General features: G+C 37.5%; 1 protein-coding gene across 1 annotated transcript in view; it reads left to right on the forward strand.

The window, feature by feature from the left end:
• Nucleotides 1–383: 383 nt before the first annotated feature.
• The window catches only part of LOC145786561 (C3 and PZP-like alpha-2-macroglobulin domain-containing protein 8), a 28,795-nt gene continuing 12,181 nt past the window's right edge, over nucleotides 384–16,997 (forward strand). The window contains exons 1-22 of the mRNA XM_082598237.1: nucleotides 384–487; nucleotides 905–1,171; nucleotides 3,191–3,368; nucleotides 4,263–4,425; nucleotides 5,806–5,858; nucleotides 6,154–6,171; nucleotides 6,530–6,584; nucleotides 7,255–7,368; nucleotides 7,661–7,857; nucleotides 9,100–9,327; nucleotides 9,652–9,822; nucleotides 10,798–10,926; nucleotides 11,604–11,811; nucleotides 11,976–12,130; nucleotides 12,319–12,468; nucleotides 12,787–13,052; nucleotides 13,234–13,287; nucleotides 13,510–13,735; nucleotides 14,659–14,809; nucleotides 14,958–15,070; nucleotides 15,938–16,082; nucleotides 16,552–16,899. Of these exons, the coding sequence (XP_082454363.1) occupies nucleotides 1,095–1,171; nucleotides 3,191–3,368; nucleotides 4,263–4,425; nucleotides 5,806–5,858; nucleotides 6,154–6,171; nucleotides 6,530–6,584; nucleotides 7,255–7,368; nucleotides 7,661–7,857; nucleotides 9,100–9,327; nucleotides 9,652–9,822; nucleotides 10,798–10,926; nucleotides 11,604–11,811; nucleotides 11,976–12,130; nucleotides 12,319–12,468; nucleotides 12,787–13,052; nucleotides 13,234–13,287; nucleotides 13,510–13,735; nucleotides 14,659–14,809; nucleotides 14,958–15,070; nucleotides 15,938–16,082; nucleotides 16,552–16,899 (3,199 nt within the window). The 5' untranslated portion in view covers nucleotides 384–487; nucleotides 905–1,094. The remainder of the gene's footprint in view (nucleotides 488–904; nucleotides 1,172–3,190; nucleotides 3,369–4,262; nucleotides 4,426–5,805; nucleotides 5,859–6,153; nucleotides 6,172–6,529; nucleotides 6,585–7,254; nucleotides 7,369–7,660; nucleotides 7,858–9,099; nucleotides 9,328–9,651; nucleotides 9,823–10,797; nucleotides 10,927–11,603; nucleotides 11,812–11,975; nucleotides 12,131–12,318; nucleotides 12,469–12,786; nucleotides 13,053–13,233; nucleotides 13,288–13,509; nucleotides 13,736–14,658; nucleotides 14,810–14,957; nucleotides 15,071–15,937; nucleotides 16,083–16,551; nucleotides 16,900–16,997) is intronic.

Raw genomic sequence — 16,997 nt, forward strand, 5'->3', positions numbered from 1 at the left:
TAAACTGATTTCGAGCATGTACCTGCGGTAAATATAGTGTGAGCAGGACTAGATTTTTTTAGTTTTTGGTTTGTCTTATTTTTGTTTTAGTTAGTGTCAATGAAACGAAACAAAAACCTGTTCCTTGGCTTAACAAAGTTACGCGATTGCGTTTGAAGAAATCCCCTTATAGGGGGATTTCATGTTCACCTATAGGTGAAAAAAAATTAAAAAATATTCAAAGAAAAAATTATTAAACCACGGCTGTGCATAGATTGCTACCGGTACTTGAGTAGATTCAAGTAATCTCTTTTCTCGCTTTTTTGCTATTAATCCAGCTGATTTATATTATTATCCAAGATCAAAGTCAGTGATCGGATAAGTCTGGTTTATTTCTAGCTGCAGAATACTTCATCTTGTACATTGTTTTTGTACCCCACTGGATCAAAGAAAAAGTTTAAAGCTGTTCTCCAAACTCCATCTGCATACAAAGCCACTTTTGTACATGGTAATGTTGACCTGTTTCTATTTACATTACCTGCATGTACGATTTGAAACAAGAACCGTGGGAACTAGAGCCCGCCTGGGTAGCTTCATCAATTTTCTGTCTTTTTGCCAATTTCTGGTCCTTTTTTCCGCTAATTTTCCTTTGCACGTCAGCTCTAGATGGACATTGTTAACTGGCCGAAACAATCGCTTAGTTTGTAATTGAGGTTTAGTCATTTCTGTAAACAAAAGTGCACACCCAAAATTAAGGCCTGAGCTGTTAGCATTCAATTAGACTTTCAAAGACATTCGTCAAACGTTACATAGTGACGCCAAACGTTACATAGTGACGCCAAATTGATGAAGCATTAGGTTGACAAGAAGAAAGAGCCTATTCTTTTTGCCTCTCGCTATTTTTCACACTTTTTTGCTTTTGCAGGAAAACCGCAACTCTTCTTTTACTACCTAAGTTTGAAGAAGCAATTGTTGTGCGTCACTATGCGTGAATTGATGCGTGAACAAGCGAAATAGGTCGCCAACACAAGGAAAGATTCGTCAGATATAAAGTTCATGCTGACGAGGCAAGACGAATCAAAAAGTCCAGCTTGAGAGCAATCGCAGTTCGAATCATGTCCAAGTGTCAGCTGTTCTTGGGTTGTTTTGGATTTTGTTTGTTAGTCAACTATTCTTCCAGTTTTCATCAAAGGTAAGACAACTTTGTATTTTACACTAAACATCGAGAAGCGTAATTGTTGATTAGAATTACTTGCATGTTTGACAGTGTTCATCTAACGCTGGGGAATAGTTTAATTAATATTGGTAGAACGTTTACTTGCATTACTAACGTGAAACACACAACTTGTATTCTTAAGTCAAAAACTTTCATTTATAAGTTAAAGATTTTTATTTTTTTTGTGCTAAAACAGTTTCTGGGATTGTCAACTGTTATATAACGAATTAATCGAGCTATCTTTGAAGTTCTAAGAAGATTGCATATCAAAGCAAAGTTACAAAACTGTCCTTATTTAGCAATTTATAAAGCGAGCTATGGTAGCAATTTCCTTAGAAAACGCAATTAAAGTAATAAGCTTGATTGTTTCTAGGATTTAAATTTAATATAATCAAAAAATCAAGAACCCAAAACATAGCTAGTAAACTCATGTTCAGTATCATAGTATCACAGTATCACAGTATCTACATTTTGGCTCTTTATTCTTTGATTAGGTTGAGCAGACGTTCCAACCATTTTGCTCCTAAATTTAACATCATTTTGGAATTTTTTTTTACTAATCGCATATTCTAAATATGTAGAAATTTCATAAGACGAGAACATGAGGATGCACATAGATTTGCGACAACAACTGTTATTAATGCAATTGTTTGTGGGATGTTTACAGTAGAAACAGTTTAGAATTAGTCTGACTTCTCGGTCTTTCAAAATCGAGCTGTCGGGAAACTTGATGTCGAAGCCTGTTTATTTGTCACCATTCCACACCGGATTCTTCAAGTTGATTAATTTGTTTTCTTTGATCATTTTTGGTGCATAACATTAAAGCGCGTGCGTATCCTTTACGTGTCTACGTATTTGCACCTTCCATCTAAAATTTTGATGACGACAACTACTGGCAATATTTGAAAAATCTGATTTCTTGCCCAATTTTATTTGTTTGTAAAAGGGACTGGCGTCTTCTGAACCCTACTTTTAGAATTGTTCTTTTTGCCGGTAGATCAGAAATATTTGTAAAACATAAGAAAAGGCTTTGTCAATAGTGGTCGTATCTTTTGATTGTGGCGTCATATATGATATTGACACGCGCCGAAAGTTTCCTAGTGCTTCCGATTTCATCTCCGATAATCTTTTAATTGACTCTCAACAAACTGCTACATCCCTTTGGCATTTGTGATGTCCTCCCCCAGACAGCAAGTCAGCCGTTTTTTACATTGATTCAACGTCAGCAGATGTTGAATCGATGTAAAAAACCGTTGGTTTGCTGTCAGGGTCTTTAGTTGCCTATTTGTACTTTCATGATAAACTTTTAAAGTTAAGTTCAAATTCTGTACCGGGTCTACAACTAACTTGGTAACAAAACTCTTCTGTTTTCTTTTTGTGACTTTGATCGATTTGAAAGTAATTTAAATGATGAGTTAGTATTTTCTCACTATCACTAACCGACTTTGCAATTACCCAGACAGAAAATCTATCATTTTTATATCGATTTAATGTCTGCAGACGTTGAATCAAGGTAAAAATGATGGATTTTGCTCTTTGGGTATTAAAAACAATTACGGAACCCAGCCCCACTGTTGGTCAAGCAGTAAAATATTGTTGAAAATGCTGTCTAAAGGCAAACTTTCCAATTTCTTAAAGACAATTGTGAGCTCAACAAACAGAATTGGTAGATTCAAGCAAAATTTCTGATTATTTTTTCAAAGTCTTTGTGTCGTTGAGGATGGAATTGTGCCTTTTGCTTGGAAATTAGATGCTTTCTCTTTTGTTTTTCTGCGCCAAATTGTGACATTGAATTTATTTACACTTTGTAAGAATAATAATTTATAAATTAAATGCATTACTATAATCGTAATAATTGCAAAGATACCAAAACAAGAAAATATATAAAAAGCATTGAATAAACTGAAGTTGCGATAACTATGAACTAACATTGGTTGTGTCGAGCAATTGATGTTGCTGCAATTGTGACGTAATGTATATCTTGCGTTGTTGCAGTGGCTACATTGTGACCGCACCATCTGTGCTCCGTTCAGAAGTGGACCACACGATCAGCGTCCGCATCTTCAATCACCGGGAAGCTGTTCGTGTCAATGTCAAGGTGGTGGATCTTAGAGAGAACCTCATCGCGAGCGTTTCTTCAGAGATTATCGATGCGGGGTCGTTGAAGATAAAGGTAAAATGGCAACGTTGATAAAACGTTTAGTTGCTTATCACAATAAGATATAAAATAATAATGCAAAATGTGCAAGCACCGCTTTGTGTTTACTTGGATGCATTTCGCTCTCGTTGAGTCAGTTCTGCGCTTTTGCAATTAAGCATTGAATTGCGTCGTCATCATCGTTCAGTCGCCATCTTCGCTTGCAGCAGATTGCGTATCAACATGCGTTATTTATTTGTTTCCAAGAGTGACGATTTTGAGCCAGCTCGTCCAGTGCCGCCCAGTTGATTTGTGTAATTAGGTTTAAAACTCATTGCGTGTCTTTCTTATTCGTTTATGCAACGAATTCTAAAAATACCTTATTACCCGAATCGATAAATAGGCGAATGATATAATTTAATCCTTAAAAGAACCACAACGTGTGAAAAGAACGAGACCTTAAGAAGATTAACAAATGCAAAGCTTAATTTAACGCGCTCACTTATTCCCACATCGAATCAAAGGTGTGCACGTGATTGCGTTTGTTGTTGTTTACTTAACGCAGCTTGAAGAATCAACTGGTATGCAAACATCTTCATCTCAATTACCTGTTAACATCTCAATTAGCCTTCAAACAATCATCGAGCGTGTGAAGTTTAGTGCGTGCTAATCTGTTGTAATCGCAATGCATTGCAAGTTACAAACCATGTACAAACTCATTGATCATCGATATCCAGCAATACTTGTGGAAGAAATGAAGGCTGGTTGCAAAGTGTTTCAATGCTAATTAATTATAAACTTGCTTGTTGCTGAGTCTCGCGTCTCTTTTTTCCCATTGTTTCGCCTGGAAACACTCGCAGGCATTGAATCAATGAAAAGGGCCAACTTGAACATTGTGATGTAGTAATAGTTGATAGTATTGATCCTTAGGTTCCTGCTGGCCACAGTGGGAAGGCTAACATTAAAGTCTGCGGGAACTGCTATCTTCACAAGGGCTTTCAGTTCTTCAACATCACTCCCATAACCATCATTGACAAAGGGTCATCTTCGTTTCTTCAAACGGACAAGCCGATTTATAAACCATCTCAGACAGGTAAATCCATAAAATATATGACCATTTGGTATTATTGTGTTTGCATTTAGACTTTTGATCTACAACATGATTATTCAACACCATTTGGAGTTTGTCTTGCATATCCCTTGCACAGATGAACACAAAACATCCATGAAATCTTACTGTTTGTATTGAAACAAAATTGCTTGTTGAAACAAGTTGAATACAGTTGAGTGTTCTTGTTAAGTTGAAATAGAAACGGAATTATATTTTGCATTAGATTTGTAATTAGCAAATGGCCATGGTATTTTAATGACTGTAGATTTTTTGTGTTGTAATTGTGTTTAAATATACGAAATTAGCTGGTCGCTTTTGACTAATTCCCATCAAAAATCACAGTCGATATCGTTTAAAATCTCTGAAATACGATCCGACCAGGAATCGAGCCGGGGTACCTGAGATGCAGTGGCAGTACTGTGCTAGATCAGGGTTTTCAACCTGAGTTCCAAAGACTCATTGAAAGTCCATGGAAACTTTTTGAAGGAGTCAGTTGAGCGCATTAATTGTAGGAAAAATAACTAAACTGGTAGCACTATGAATCATACGTGTAGTGTTAGGTTTGAAAAACTTTCACTCGGAGCCATTCGTAAAAACTAGGGGGTCCGTAGTCTTTAATTGAAAGGGCCCTTGGCTACAGAAATATTGTGAACGACTGTTAGCCGGCTATTCAGTTGTAGTGTAGGCTTATAACATTGTATCCAACGTTGCCCTTTATTATTTTTAGGTTTGTGTTTATTACATCAACTTCTACTTTGTTTAAGGATAAAAATGTTATTGCCTGGGTTTGAACTTGTCTGATGTTCTTGTTTACAAGTAATAACAACTTGATGAAACAACCTCAGGATTGTTGTTTTCAGTAGCTTTTCGCAAAACACGGTGTGATGATACAAAGTGAGTAACAGCATTGCAATTCAGCAATTCAACATTTTTTGAGACTTGTGGATGATTCAAATGCCACGTTCAAAACCTATTAACTGATACACCAGTTGTAATAATTTTTGTACATTTCCGTTAACACTCGTGTTGTTAAAGTTTAGGGTTTTAAACAATTTTGTAAAGCATTGCTGCTGTGCAGTTGTGCACGCTGTGCAACAATGTCATATTTTGTAGCCTATTTAAATCGATAAATTGTTTGACGCGTTTGTAAATACATAATTATGCCAAACAAACCGAAAAGAACCCGTGGCTAATTGTTTTCAGTAAGTGTGACACTTTGACAGCTTGAGAATAACAAACTCAGCAAAACAACGTTTCAAAAGTTTCTTTTCCAAATCCTCAAAGCGCCTATGTTAATGTCAGTCCGTCAAGTTTATTCTTCATCAGCTGATTTTAATCTTAAATACAAATATATACTTTCAGTTTACGTCACCATATTCACAGTCAGTCGTGACCTGAAGCCGGTCAATAAGCCCGTAAGTTTGCAAGAACTTTGCTTTCATACATGAGCGATATTTTGTCTTTAATGTTGTTGCTGGTAAATAACTTTTTACGCCATTTACAAAACAACTTACAATAAGCTTGTGGTTTATAGCTGGAAAACTCAGCACTCATAATTTTATTTGGTTTTAAACTGAAGAATATCAGCAAAATAGTTTATTACTTCATAATGGCATGTGAGGTGCCAGTGCAAAGTTGTCTAAACAATGCAATATTGCAGTTTGCGCTTTTTTGCCATATCTAAAGTCTAAATCTTCATTCTAATTTCAGGTGACCGCTTACGTAACGGTGAGTTGTGGACTGTTGTTGATGGTTGTCTATTTATTGTCACACTCTCAGCTGCCTTTGTGTCAATGACCCAAGAAAAGCCCAGACAACAAATCTATCATTTTTGACGTTGATTCAACGTCTGTAGACGATGGAAATGCAAAAACCGATTGGTTTGCTGTCTGGGAGGTTGCTGTAATTTGTGAAAACTGCGCATCTACTGAAAACACGCCACATTGCTAGTGTTATGCATAGTTGAGAATCTGATAAGATTTCACGATAAAGCAAAATAACGTACAGTTTGCTATAGTTAAAAGTTTACGCTTTGTTTATATAACTAAGTTTTTTGATTTTTAATGAAAGCGTTATGACGTCGCAGGCTCCGAATGGCGTCAGAATGATGCAATGGAAAGACGTCACACCCACGTGCTGCGGTAAGATATATTTGTGTATTGTTATTACCATGAAATTTGAATGTAAACATTACAAGCACAATTTTGATTACAATCGAATTCTCATCTTCTTGTTTCGCTGTTACCAGCTTGATGGCTTTTTGCTTAGTGCGTCTGCCTCTGAATCCATAGGCATGTGTTCGATACCCTGTCGGGTCAAAGACTTTTTAAAACGTGGTACTGAATCTAATTCCTGCTTGGCACTGAGCAGTGGAACGGATTCGGATAATAATGTACTTAGTTGCGCCTCTATACAGCTGCATTGACACTGTCTGCTTTGTGAAGCGCTGAGGAGCAACGCATTCTGCGATGGATAGTTGGATACAGCGCTAATTGCTTGTGATGATATTTATTTTGTTTAAATTTTCAAAGTATTATCAGTGTTTGTGTGGGCGATCACTGGTGACAAATACAGCTTGTGTTTGAAGGCAACAAAGCAAAGCCGAGTAAATATTTTTTGTCAGTTTGTTTCTTTCTTATGCCATTGCCATCATTTATAAACACTGAAATCGTTTGAGTTTGTCGATATTTCTCAGAAAGATATTGTAAAGTTTTATTTGCTTCGCTTTAAGAAAGATCGTTTTCCAGAGTAGACTCGTAAAAGTGAGACTTCGCTTGCACGAGAAACAAATTAATCGATATGAATTTCCAGGCGTTATCAACATTTCCTTTCCGCTTTCAAATCAACCGGTACTCGGAGAATGGACCGTTTATGCGGAAGTTCAACAGCATTCTTACAACACAACCTTTGAAATAAAAAAATACGGTAAAACTTTTATTTCAATTAAACCTCTTCCACAGTTTGAAGAGTTGCTCGATAGTTTCTTGGCTGGTTTGTTGTTGATTGCGAGCACTGAAGGGTACCAGCTTGTTGGAAGTAGCCTACTATCACTTCAATCTCTTTATTAAAACTTCCAGACCTTAAAAACGCTTAAGTTAGATGGCTGAGAGAATATTATTTTATTCGGAAGAAACTTATGTGGCTTCGAACCTCTAAAAGTTCTCTTCTGAACTTTGAAAGCAACTGATCGTCTGTAACCGGTTTTATCTGGTTTCAGTGCTACCAAAGTTTGACGTCATCATTTCACCCCCTCCATTCTTTCGCTCTGCTTGTGAGGATGTTGTAGTGGAATCCAACTACGTGTTTGGAAAGCCGGTAGTTGGTCACGTGATCGTCAATATGTCAGTTCACGGTGCCGATTACTCGAAAGCGACGTATCTGGATATTGGATCTCCGATAGTTAGAGATGTACCCGTAAGTATGTGTTGATATTCGGACAATTACGACACTGAAACTGATTGCATTGTTGCGGCTGTTTGTCTACTGCTACTTTCTGTTTTTCTTTGCTCCTGTATTTTTTATGGCATAACCTGGCCAACATTGCTTATGCACTAAATTGCAGTGTCACCAGCAAGTGCAGGTCATAATCCCTAACTTAGACGGTTCCAAATACATTTCATATTTGTGTAAAATCTATACTCCAGCCTTATAGAAACTAATTTATGCTAAATTTAGTGACTTAATCATGAATGGTTAAGGTGTTTTTCCGGAATAAAATAATATAACAAACTTGGGCTGACCAAAACTTACACAAATGAAGGCCGCCTACAGTGGAAGATTTTAGGGGAAAACGCGTTTACTGAGGTCATAAAATAAATACTGGAAAATCGAACTACCCTGACTAGCAATTTTAATAGATTTTTCATATTGCTTTCACCACTTGTGACAAAGGTAAATGGCTAAATACTGCAATTGGCTGGTGTACAGATCTGTTGATGACTAGATAAATAAACGGTGCTATTTGGGTTTTGGCACACCGATTGTAGCGCTTGTGCACCGCGCACATGTTGTTGTAGGAAAACGTGTTTTTAAAAGAAAAGACGATCAAATTTGTTTGGATGTCACGGATGACAAGATAGTGTCAATAATGATTCTATAAAATCAATGAAAACTCTTTTTCAGCTTCCATTGTTTATGTGATTTATTGCTGAACATTTCCTGCTTATGAGTAGGCTTGCATGTGTACCGTTTTCTTGTATTTTGCGATTATCTGACCTCAATGCTTCTTTAATGGTTTGAGCCATGACTTTGAGCCGATTTTGACTTCTTCGAGCAAGCGCACCTAAGCTTTCTGAAAGCCTCCTTTGTTTCAGAGCTTATTGACTACTTTTGATAGTTTATTTAACATCGCCGTAAGTCATTTCTGCTACAACGTTTCACGTACCAAAATATAGCTTTCTAACAAATTCCCAGAAATTTGTTTGGTTGAGTCACAGAAATAAAATTCGATTGCTTCTGCATTGTTAAACTTTAAATATTTGAAAGGACTAAACTTGTAATAAACGTTCTTTGGCATTTGCTGCATTGAAGTTTTCATGAATTAGAACCAATAGTTTTATTTGTTTCAAACTATCTAGTTTAGCCTAGTAACACTGCCTTGACACATTGCAGGTAACTTGTTTACTGTAAACGCACAAAGAAGCACGTATGTTTCAGATAAATCAGCAAGTTCGCTTTCAAGTTTGTTTAAACCAACTGCTTCCGGAAGATTTGGATACTTTCTTTCGCGGCTTCCTCCACATCTACGCCACTGTGACATCCGAAGATGGTTCTACATTCACAGCATTTGATGGTTCCACTCCGGTTTCTCGAGAAAAAGTTAAAGTTAGGTTCACGGCAGATACAAGAGAACATTTCAAGCCGGGAATCCCCTTTAAAGGAAAGGTAAAAGCGATCGTCCAGTTACTTGATCTTTTGGGCATTGTCTTCTCGAGATGAAATAGGAAATTTTCTTGGCAGACATTGGATTTTATGTCACGAAAAAGCTTAAAATGTCATGTACCAAGAATTTATTGTGCTGCCCACACTGATTTCTGGTAGTTGAAGATTTAACATAAGTTATGTTGTGCCATTGAAGTATAACCGACAGTTGTTCAAATACTGATCTGTTGTCAAAGCTACAACTATTGTTACCATATTTCTTGTGACAGCGTGACGCCAGAACGCACAAGAATGAAAATGATTCATTTTTTCCCAATTGCTGGTTAGATCAAGTCCAGTTTTGTGGACGGCAGCACGGCCAGTCACGTGACAGTGCACTTCAACGTTGAAGTCGACTCGGAGAGCTTTTTCAAGCAAGAAATTAAGTCGAATTCGAAAGGGATTGTTCATTTCGAAGTTCCTGCTCTCCCTTCTCGAACTAGAACGGTTGGGATTGATGTGAGTTTGTGAAGTAATTTCGTGGACATTGAATGTTTATTTGACAACTTTAACAGAGAATCAGACTGGAATCTATAACAACTATTTAACCATCATCTCGTCCGAAACCATGAAGCGATCTAAGACAACTCTCTACTCTCATTTAATTGCGATGAGATCATGGCGATCTATACTACTGGCCATCCCAACGTGGCAACAGCCAAATAATGTGGGGGCCTATACGAAATTTCAATTTACCGACTGAGATAAGTGTTACAACATGAAATCAGCAATTCTCATTGGTCAAGTAATGTTTTTTAGCCTAAAAATTGTAAATACAGTGCCAAAACGTAATTAAGATGTAATATTATTAAATAAGTGGCAAGAAAGCAGGACAATAGCTACATGTTAAGAATACCATGAGAATCAAGATATCAACAGAATCAAGGTACACGAAATCAAGAGTGACCCAACTTTCACAACACTCAGTATGTTAAAAAATTCGTTTTCTCATCCAGAAGTGTTTGTTTTTAGTAATAATTCATGCAAAAACGCCTTTTTTACGCCTAATATCTGTTAGTTGCCAAAACTTAATAGGCCCCCACATTTTTGGCTGTTGCCACGTTGGGATGGCCAGTAGTATAGATCGCCATGGATGAGATGCATAAGATCGAAACATTGGCCATTGTCTGCAGTAAACAATATTTTTTAGACATTTTCTTTGAAGTAACAAAAAAGAATTATAAGTCATATAATTTTCACTTTATGTGGAGCTACATGTACTTAAGAGGTTACTGAAATTTTTTTATTCACTGGAATCTATGATCCTACTTCTCTCAAAAGTTTTTTCTAATGGCATTTTTTTTCTTTTTTGTGTAGACTAGCTATAGCGAATAATGCCGCCGATATTATCATGCAATCTCAGAGTATCAATTTTACGCATTGTAGAAACAATATCTTTATTACAATATAACATACGATTTGAATTTTCCATAGGCACAAGCTGTAGCAATTCGAGGAGAACCCATCACGTCTCACTCTAGAATCGTCTATAGAAACTTGTACAATTGGCATTCTCCAAGTAACTGCCACATACTGGCGCAAGGTCCATCCTCTTTTCTTCAGGTGCCAACTTTTTGTTTGCTATAACCACTCATCTTGACAGCAAAACCCGTTATTTTTACATTGATTTAAAGTCTGCCGACGTTAAATCAATGCAAATATGGTAGATTTGGCTGTGTGGGCAGTAGTATAAAATATGACGTCATCTGGTTGGTCAGAAGATCGTATATTGTCTTTGGGCAGCAGTGGTCTGCAGAAGAAAAAGACTTCATAATATCCAGTAGGCCACGCAAACTGCGAAAAAAGGTCATATTATTGCACTAAGAGCTTAATTGCTAAAATGCGTTTACATGTTATAGTCCTTGATTACCAGTGCTACCTTTTTTGAGTAAGGAAAATATTGAATCGTCAACTAAGCAACGTTTTGTTTATTTCTCTGTGCTCAAACGGACTAGAAGGTCTCGGTGTCTATGAGACCAAGAACTAGCTGCTTTTCAGTAACCAACGGCGGATATAAATTAATCTGTTCATGTGGCAATACCTTCAAACATCTGACTGATTGATCTAAAACAGAGTAGGCTACATGAGATGTGCATGCTACATGTACTGTACATTGTACACCATACGGCTTGCTAGTAATTTCTAGATCCCAAAAGACAACTGAACTTAATGACTCAAACGTCAAATTCTACCATTATCTGTGTTTATGAAATTTACCTTGTCTTAATATTCTTGACTAGGTTGATAACCAGGCCAGGGTGCATGTCAAGTCAAGCTGTCCTTGCAACTTCACTTTATTCTACGAGATATTGTCGAGGGGAAATATAGTTCAAATTGGAAGTAAAGTAGTGGACAGTGGAAGTAGCCACATAGTCTCCTCCAGAAAGAAACGATCCCCGACTGCCTTTGAAGGTCATCCTGTGGAGCTGCCACCTGATGATGGAGAAGGTGAAGAAAGCATGACGCAATGAAAAGTATTTGTGTTTAAATTTAATCAGAAACAGACAGTTCCTTTGAAGCAAGTGTTTAACTAAAACAGATCCTGTTGTGTAAACCACATTTAGCCTTGTAGCGAAACTTAATTCCATTGACGTAGCAAACATGTTTTCTAGTAGTCAACAACGAAATATGTCAAACCTCCTTTGTGATCAATGTCACGTCCGATATGGCTCCAATATCCCGGATGTTGGTTTATTACGTCAGAGAAGACGGTGAAGGAGTTACCGATAGTATCCGGTTACCAGTCGAACCAAAACTAAACAATAAAGTAGGTGTGCCTGTAAAGCTATTTTATGTGTTTCTGATATTTACTAGTTCTGTGACATGTTTCGGTGTTGTGGCCTTGTTGCGCTTGTCACCCCCTTTTAAAAACTACAGCATTCAAACGTGTAACATTTAATGTCTCAACTACGAGTCAACTAATCTGGTTGACATTATTTTAACTTCCATTTCTAGGTCAATGTCACTACATCGCCATCCGAAACATCACCTGGTAAAGAGGTCAACCTGCAGATATCCACTGATGAAGGATCATGTGTTTGCTTGGCGATGGTGGATCGTAGCGTCCACATCATGAAGCCAGGCTATATGCTGAACCAGGATGATGTGGGTTGAGTTTCTTATTTGCAACTTGTTGATAGTTTTTCGTGAGTGAAATAGCACCAGACCAGCATTAGCTCAATATTTTATGTTTTAAAAAGATGAGCTTCATTTTGAAAATTCCCGTTGGAGAAATAGTAGCCACCCTTCGTAGGGAATGAGACATTTGTCTGGCCTCTGTTCTTATTTTGAGATTGCATTGGTGCACGTTATATTTTCTAATGTTCTGTTGACTTTCATTAAAAATTAAGACCAAGGTTATTTTGTAAATGTAACCTATGGTCAAATATTGAGTACTTTCAACTTTCTTTTTGCAAATGTTAGATATTCGAAGAGCTAGTGAATTATGACATCAACAATTCACCTTACGGAGAAACAGACTTCCGTTGGAGATCTTCTCGTTCGAAGAGGAACACCAACTTGTGGTGGGATGCTTCTAAGTCGCGCGATGCCAAATACGCCTTCCTCGAATCAGGACTGATCGTCATGACTAACGTGGTTGGCTTAAACTATAAATCAAGCACTCGTCTACACACAAGCAACTTGTACCAAGCTAGAACATTAGGCTCAGAGCAGACGACCGTGGCAAGGTTAGTTTTCTTGGGTTAGTGTAAGTAAAAGAATCAATTTCGGACTTTAAAAAAATTACACTCTTCAATTTCACAATTCACGGCCTTAAGCTTTTAAGGTCATTGATATTATGGCTAAAACAGACCCATACAATTTTCAGCGTTTTTGTCTAACAAAGTCTATTTTTTTCGGTGCTGCCAGACGAAGACGAACGTTTTTTCCAAAAACATGGATATGGAGTTGTTTCAATGTTAGGTAAGTCTGCACTAATAACTTCAATAATTAAGCTTTCATTTTCGATCATTTTCTGACTACGTTCTGTAGTGTAGGCTATATAAAAAAAATCTTCTTAACAAGATATAGACTCATTACAGTTTAATTGTTAAAATACCAAAATTTATTTTAAAGTTTTTGGTTTTGGCCACTACAAAAACGTTTTTCCATAAATTATTATCAACTCTTCTGCGTGATTTTTAGTTCTGGAATGCGAAACTTCACCGTCAAGGTTCCAGACTCCATCACAACCTGGCAAGCCGATGCTGTGTCTATGAATCCCAACTCCGGCATCGGACTAGCCGAACCTTACCATCTTCCAAGTTTCAAGCCGTTCTTTGTGGAGTTTAATCTTCCCTATTCTGTAGTCAGAGGGGAGGAGGTTCAAATCCCACTGACGGTGTACAACTATTTAAATGTTTGCGTTGAGGTAATGCTGTATAAGAATTTTGCTTATTTTATCTTTTGGCTTATGCACTTGTTGGCTTATATACTTAGGCACTTCCTACTAATTTAATCGTTGAGGCTACTTCCACAATATTAATAGCTGTTTGACTTTACCCAACATAAAAACAGTTTTTGCAACAAGTTTTCGATGTTGCAAGAGAAGCGTATCAAGCAATATAGAAAGGCTCGCTTCAATTTATATCAGCACATGCAATTTTTACAATCCCCCCTTTTCGCAATTTCAAAGTGCTACCGAAAACGTATTATGGATGTTTGTAATGTTTTATTTATTGACAGTTATTTGATAATTTTCAGCGTATTTATGCCTCTGGCGCATCGCCTGAGAGGTGTTTGCTTCTCGTCACCACAAATCTACTTTAATAAAATATGTACATAAATATCAGCCTGAAAGAGAGCATTATGTGTGAGCTCATTGAATTAGCCGGCTAAGTTGCATTGAGGCATTAGCTATCTTACACCCCGTCATGTGAGTGGTTGCCTGTATTCTGTCACAGTAGTTTACTTCGGTCAAGGGCGGTCAACTTTAATGATGATGATGAGCACACCTTCAAATTAAGTCGATTATAAACAAACGAAAATACATTTCCAACATACACTGCCACTGCTTTCTCTCTAGGCTAAATACGAGGAGTTAATTTGCATTAATAGCTCACAAATAAATTGAATAAAAAAATCTAAGCAATGAAAAAGTTTTGTTTCCCAATTCCCATAATACAGCCAACTTACTGCCTTTTACCAAGCATATACAGCTGCAAAAGCACATGTGATTGACTCCATTATGTGGCTTCCATTATTTCGCATAAACGCGTTTAGCTTAAGAGATAGAGTAGCCATGTAATTTGTTTTTATTTTAGATTTTTTGTAAACATTTTATTACTTATTTAGGCTTCAGTGTTAGTTTTACTTCCACCTGGAATTTCGTTTCGTCATCGCGGAAGCAACCGTTTGCAACGGCGAGTGTGTATTCATCCGCATACAACAGATGTGACACGAATGACTTTAAGATTTGATTATCTTGGAAAAAAGAGCATTTCCGGTAGGCCGTAGTTTCTGATGATTTAAGATTATGATAATCGGGTGTTGTGTGACAATATGCCATTCGTTTACCAATAGTGAATAGTGATGAGACGATTTTTGAAAGGTTTTTGTGCTTCTATGTTTAAACAAACGATATTATTACGCAGCTTCTGCTGATGCGTTTGTTGGGTCCTCCACCTGTTGCCATAGTAACGAAGGAGAAGAAGAAGAGCAGAGAATTTTGAAATCTGACTTCGTAACCAGACAAGTATTGGTCGAGGTAACATTGCTTAAGTTGTTAAACTTTTTTGCACGGTTTGTATTGATGAGACATTTACTTCTTCAATCAAACTATTCAAACAGTAGCCTACAGGAAAATACTGTTGATATAAACAATGAAGGAAACTCCTGAGCATGGAGCTCGGTACGTTTAGTCTAAACCAATGGAAAAAACCGCCGATTTGTGACTATGTCGCCCCGTTAGCTCTGTGTTTACGCGCCCAAGTCAAGATCAAGCGGTGCTGGTTCGGCTTTCGGAGTGTGCGTTTGAGCAACGCATTTCAGAACTTTTTCTATTCAGGGGCACCTAATGGATAGAATAATTCCCCGGCAACAACACTTCACCAACTATCGGAAACTTCACTCTGTCAAATCTCGGTGACCGGGCCTGCGTCAGTGGTTCAAAGCCTCTGCAAGTATGCGAAACTGCAAGGATTAAAAGAACCTTTCCCAGTCCGAGAATAAATATCAATCTAATCAAACGTCGCCATACCAAATAAATACAGAACGCTTGGTCCACGGCATGAAGGGCTGAAGGCCTTCCACGCATTTGTGTCTTTGGCATCTCTTCCCATCGACTTGATCTAAATCTTTTAACCATCAGCTTAGTCAGCGCCACTGAAATTCATCCCTAGCCTCTTGGGATGATATGAAAAGAAACAGCAGCGTTTTTGTTCGTAGTTAGTGACCAAAAGCCCAGTGAAACAAACAATGTCCATAAAGCTCTGTACACCTGGTCGAAAGCAGCGGAGAATCGAGCATGGTTTTTACTATGATTTAGATGTGAAAGCAGAATCCTTTCTTTCACGTAATTGCAATGCATAGATGTTACTGACCTGGATAGCTTAAGAAAGCTTGTATTTAATAGGCGGAAGGAGTTAAGCGAGAATATACCCATAGTGTGTATTTTTGCCCGAACGAACGGATCAATATTTCGACTCCATCGAGTCTCACCTTTCAATTTGTGAGCCTACCAAGCGATAACATCACCGGGTTTGATTTCCTTGTTAAAGGTTTGTTAGTCATATAACTAGAAAGTTTTGGTTGATAGTTAAGTTGCTGTACAATCAAAATATAAAATTAAATTTACCCACTCCACTGGGTATAGTAATATTTTTCATTGTAAATTGCTATTATCAGATACACGCAATGAACATAATTTGATTTAACCCTCTAACATTTTTTGTTTCATATGATTTCACATTGGTAGTGCAAACACTGCTCAAAAACTATGTTTGTAAAAACCTTCACTTCGGCGTGATTTCTTCTTGTCGGTATTAACTTATAAAAGCGATTCCATTCTTGGATGCTCGTCAGATACAATCTATGCATGTATGACTGAATCACGATTTTATTTAGTTTGCATGTAATTATTCCTATGAATTGAAACATGTTCTTACTAGTTTTTATACATAATTTTTACACTTGCTATTTAAACAATTAATGACACTCCAAACCTAACCCCCACATTGTTGTGTGCAGCCGACAGTAACGTTCATATTGTACTATCCCACGAAGAGAGGCTGTTGAGTGGTTCCTACCACATTGTCCTTGGAGGTTCTGATAACCAGAGGTCGTGGATTTCTCGTGATTCACAGCATCTCGTGACAGCGGCTACCAGTATGATCTTATCACAAGACGCTTACAAACCGTTCTGGATCACATGGACAAGTGGGAACATTGAAGTTGGCTCCGGAACTTCTCCAAGTCCCGAGTCCCGATTCATGCAGTGGAGAGGGCCAACCAACACAGCGGCTAGCAACATCAGCTTTGTTGGTTTTGCCACGAGTGGAGACGCAACCGGAGAGTTCAGACTTTGGCAGAAACAAGGTGAGGTTGATGACTAATCATCTCCAAACACTGCTTTGTGTTTTAGGAGTCATCAGTGGTCATTTTTTTTGTTTGGATGCGAAACATACATAAAACAA

Source organism: Aplidium turbinatum, chromosome 17 (genome assembly GCF_918807975.1).
Source record: "Aplidium turbinatum chromosome 17, kaAplTurb1.1, whole genome shotgun sequence".
NCBI lineage: Eukaryota > Metazoa > Chordata > Ascidiacea > Aplousobranchia > Polyclinidae > Aplidium > Aplidium turbinatum.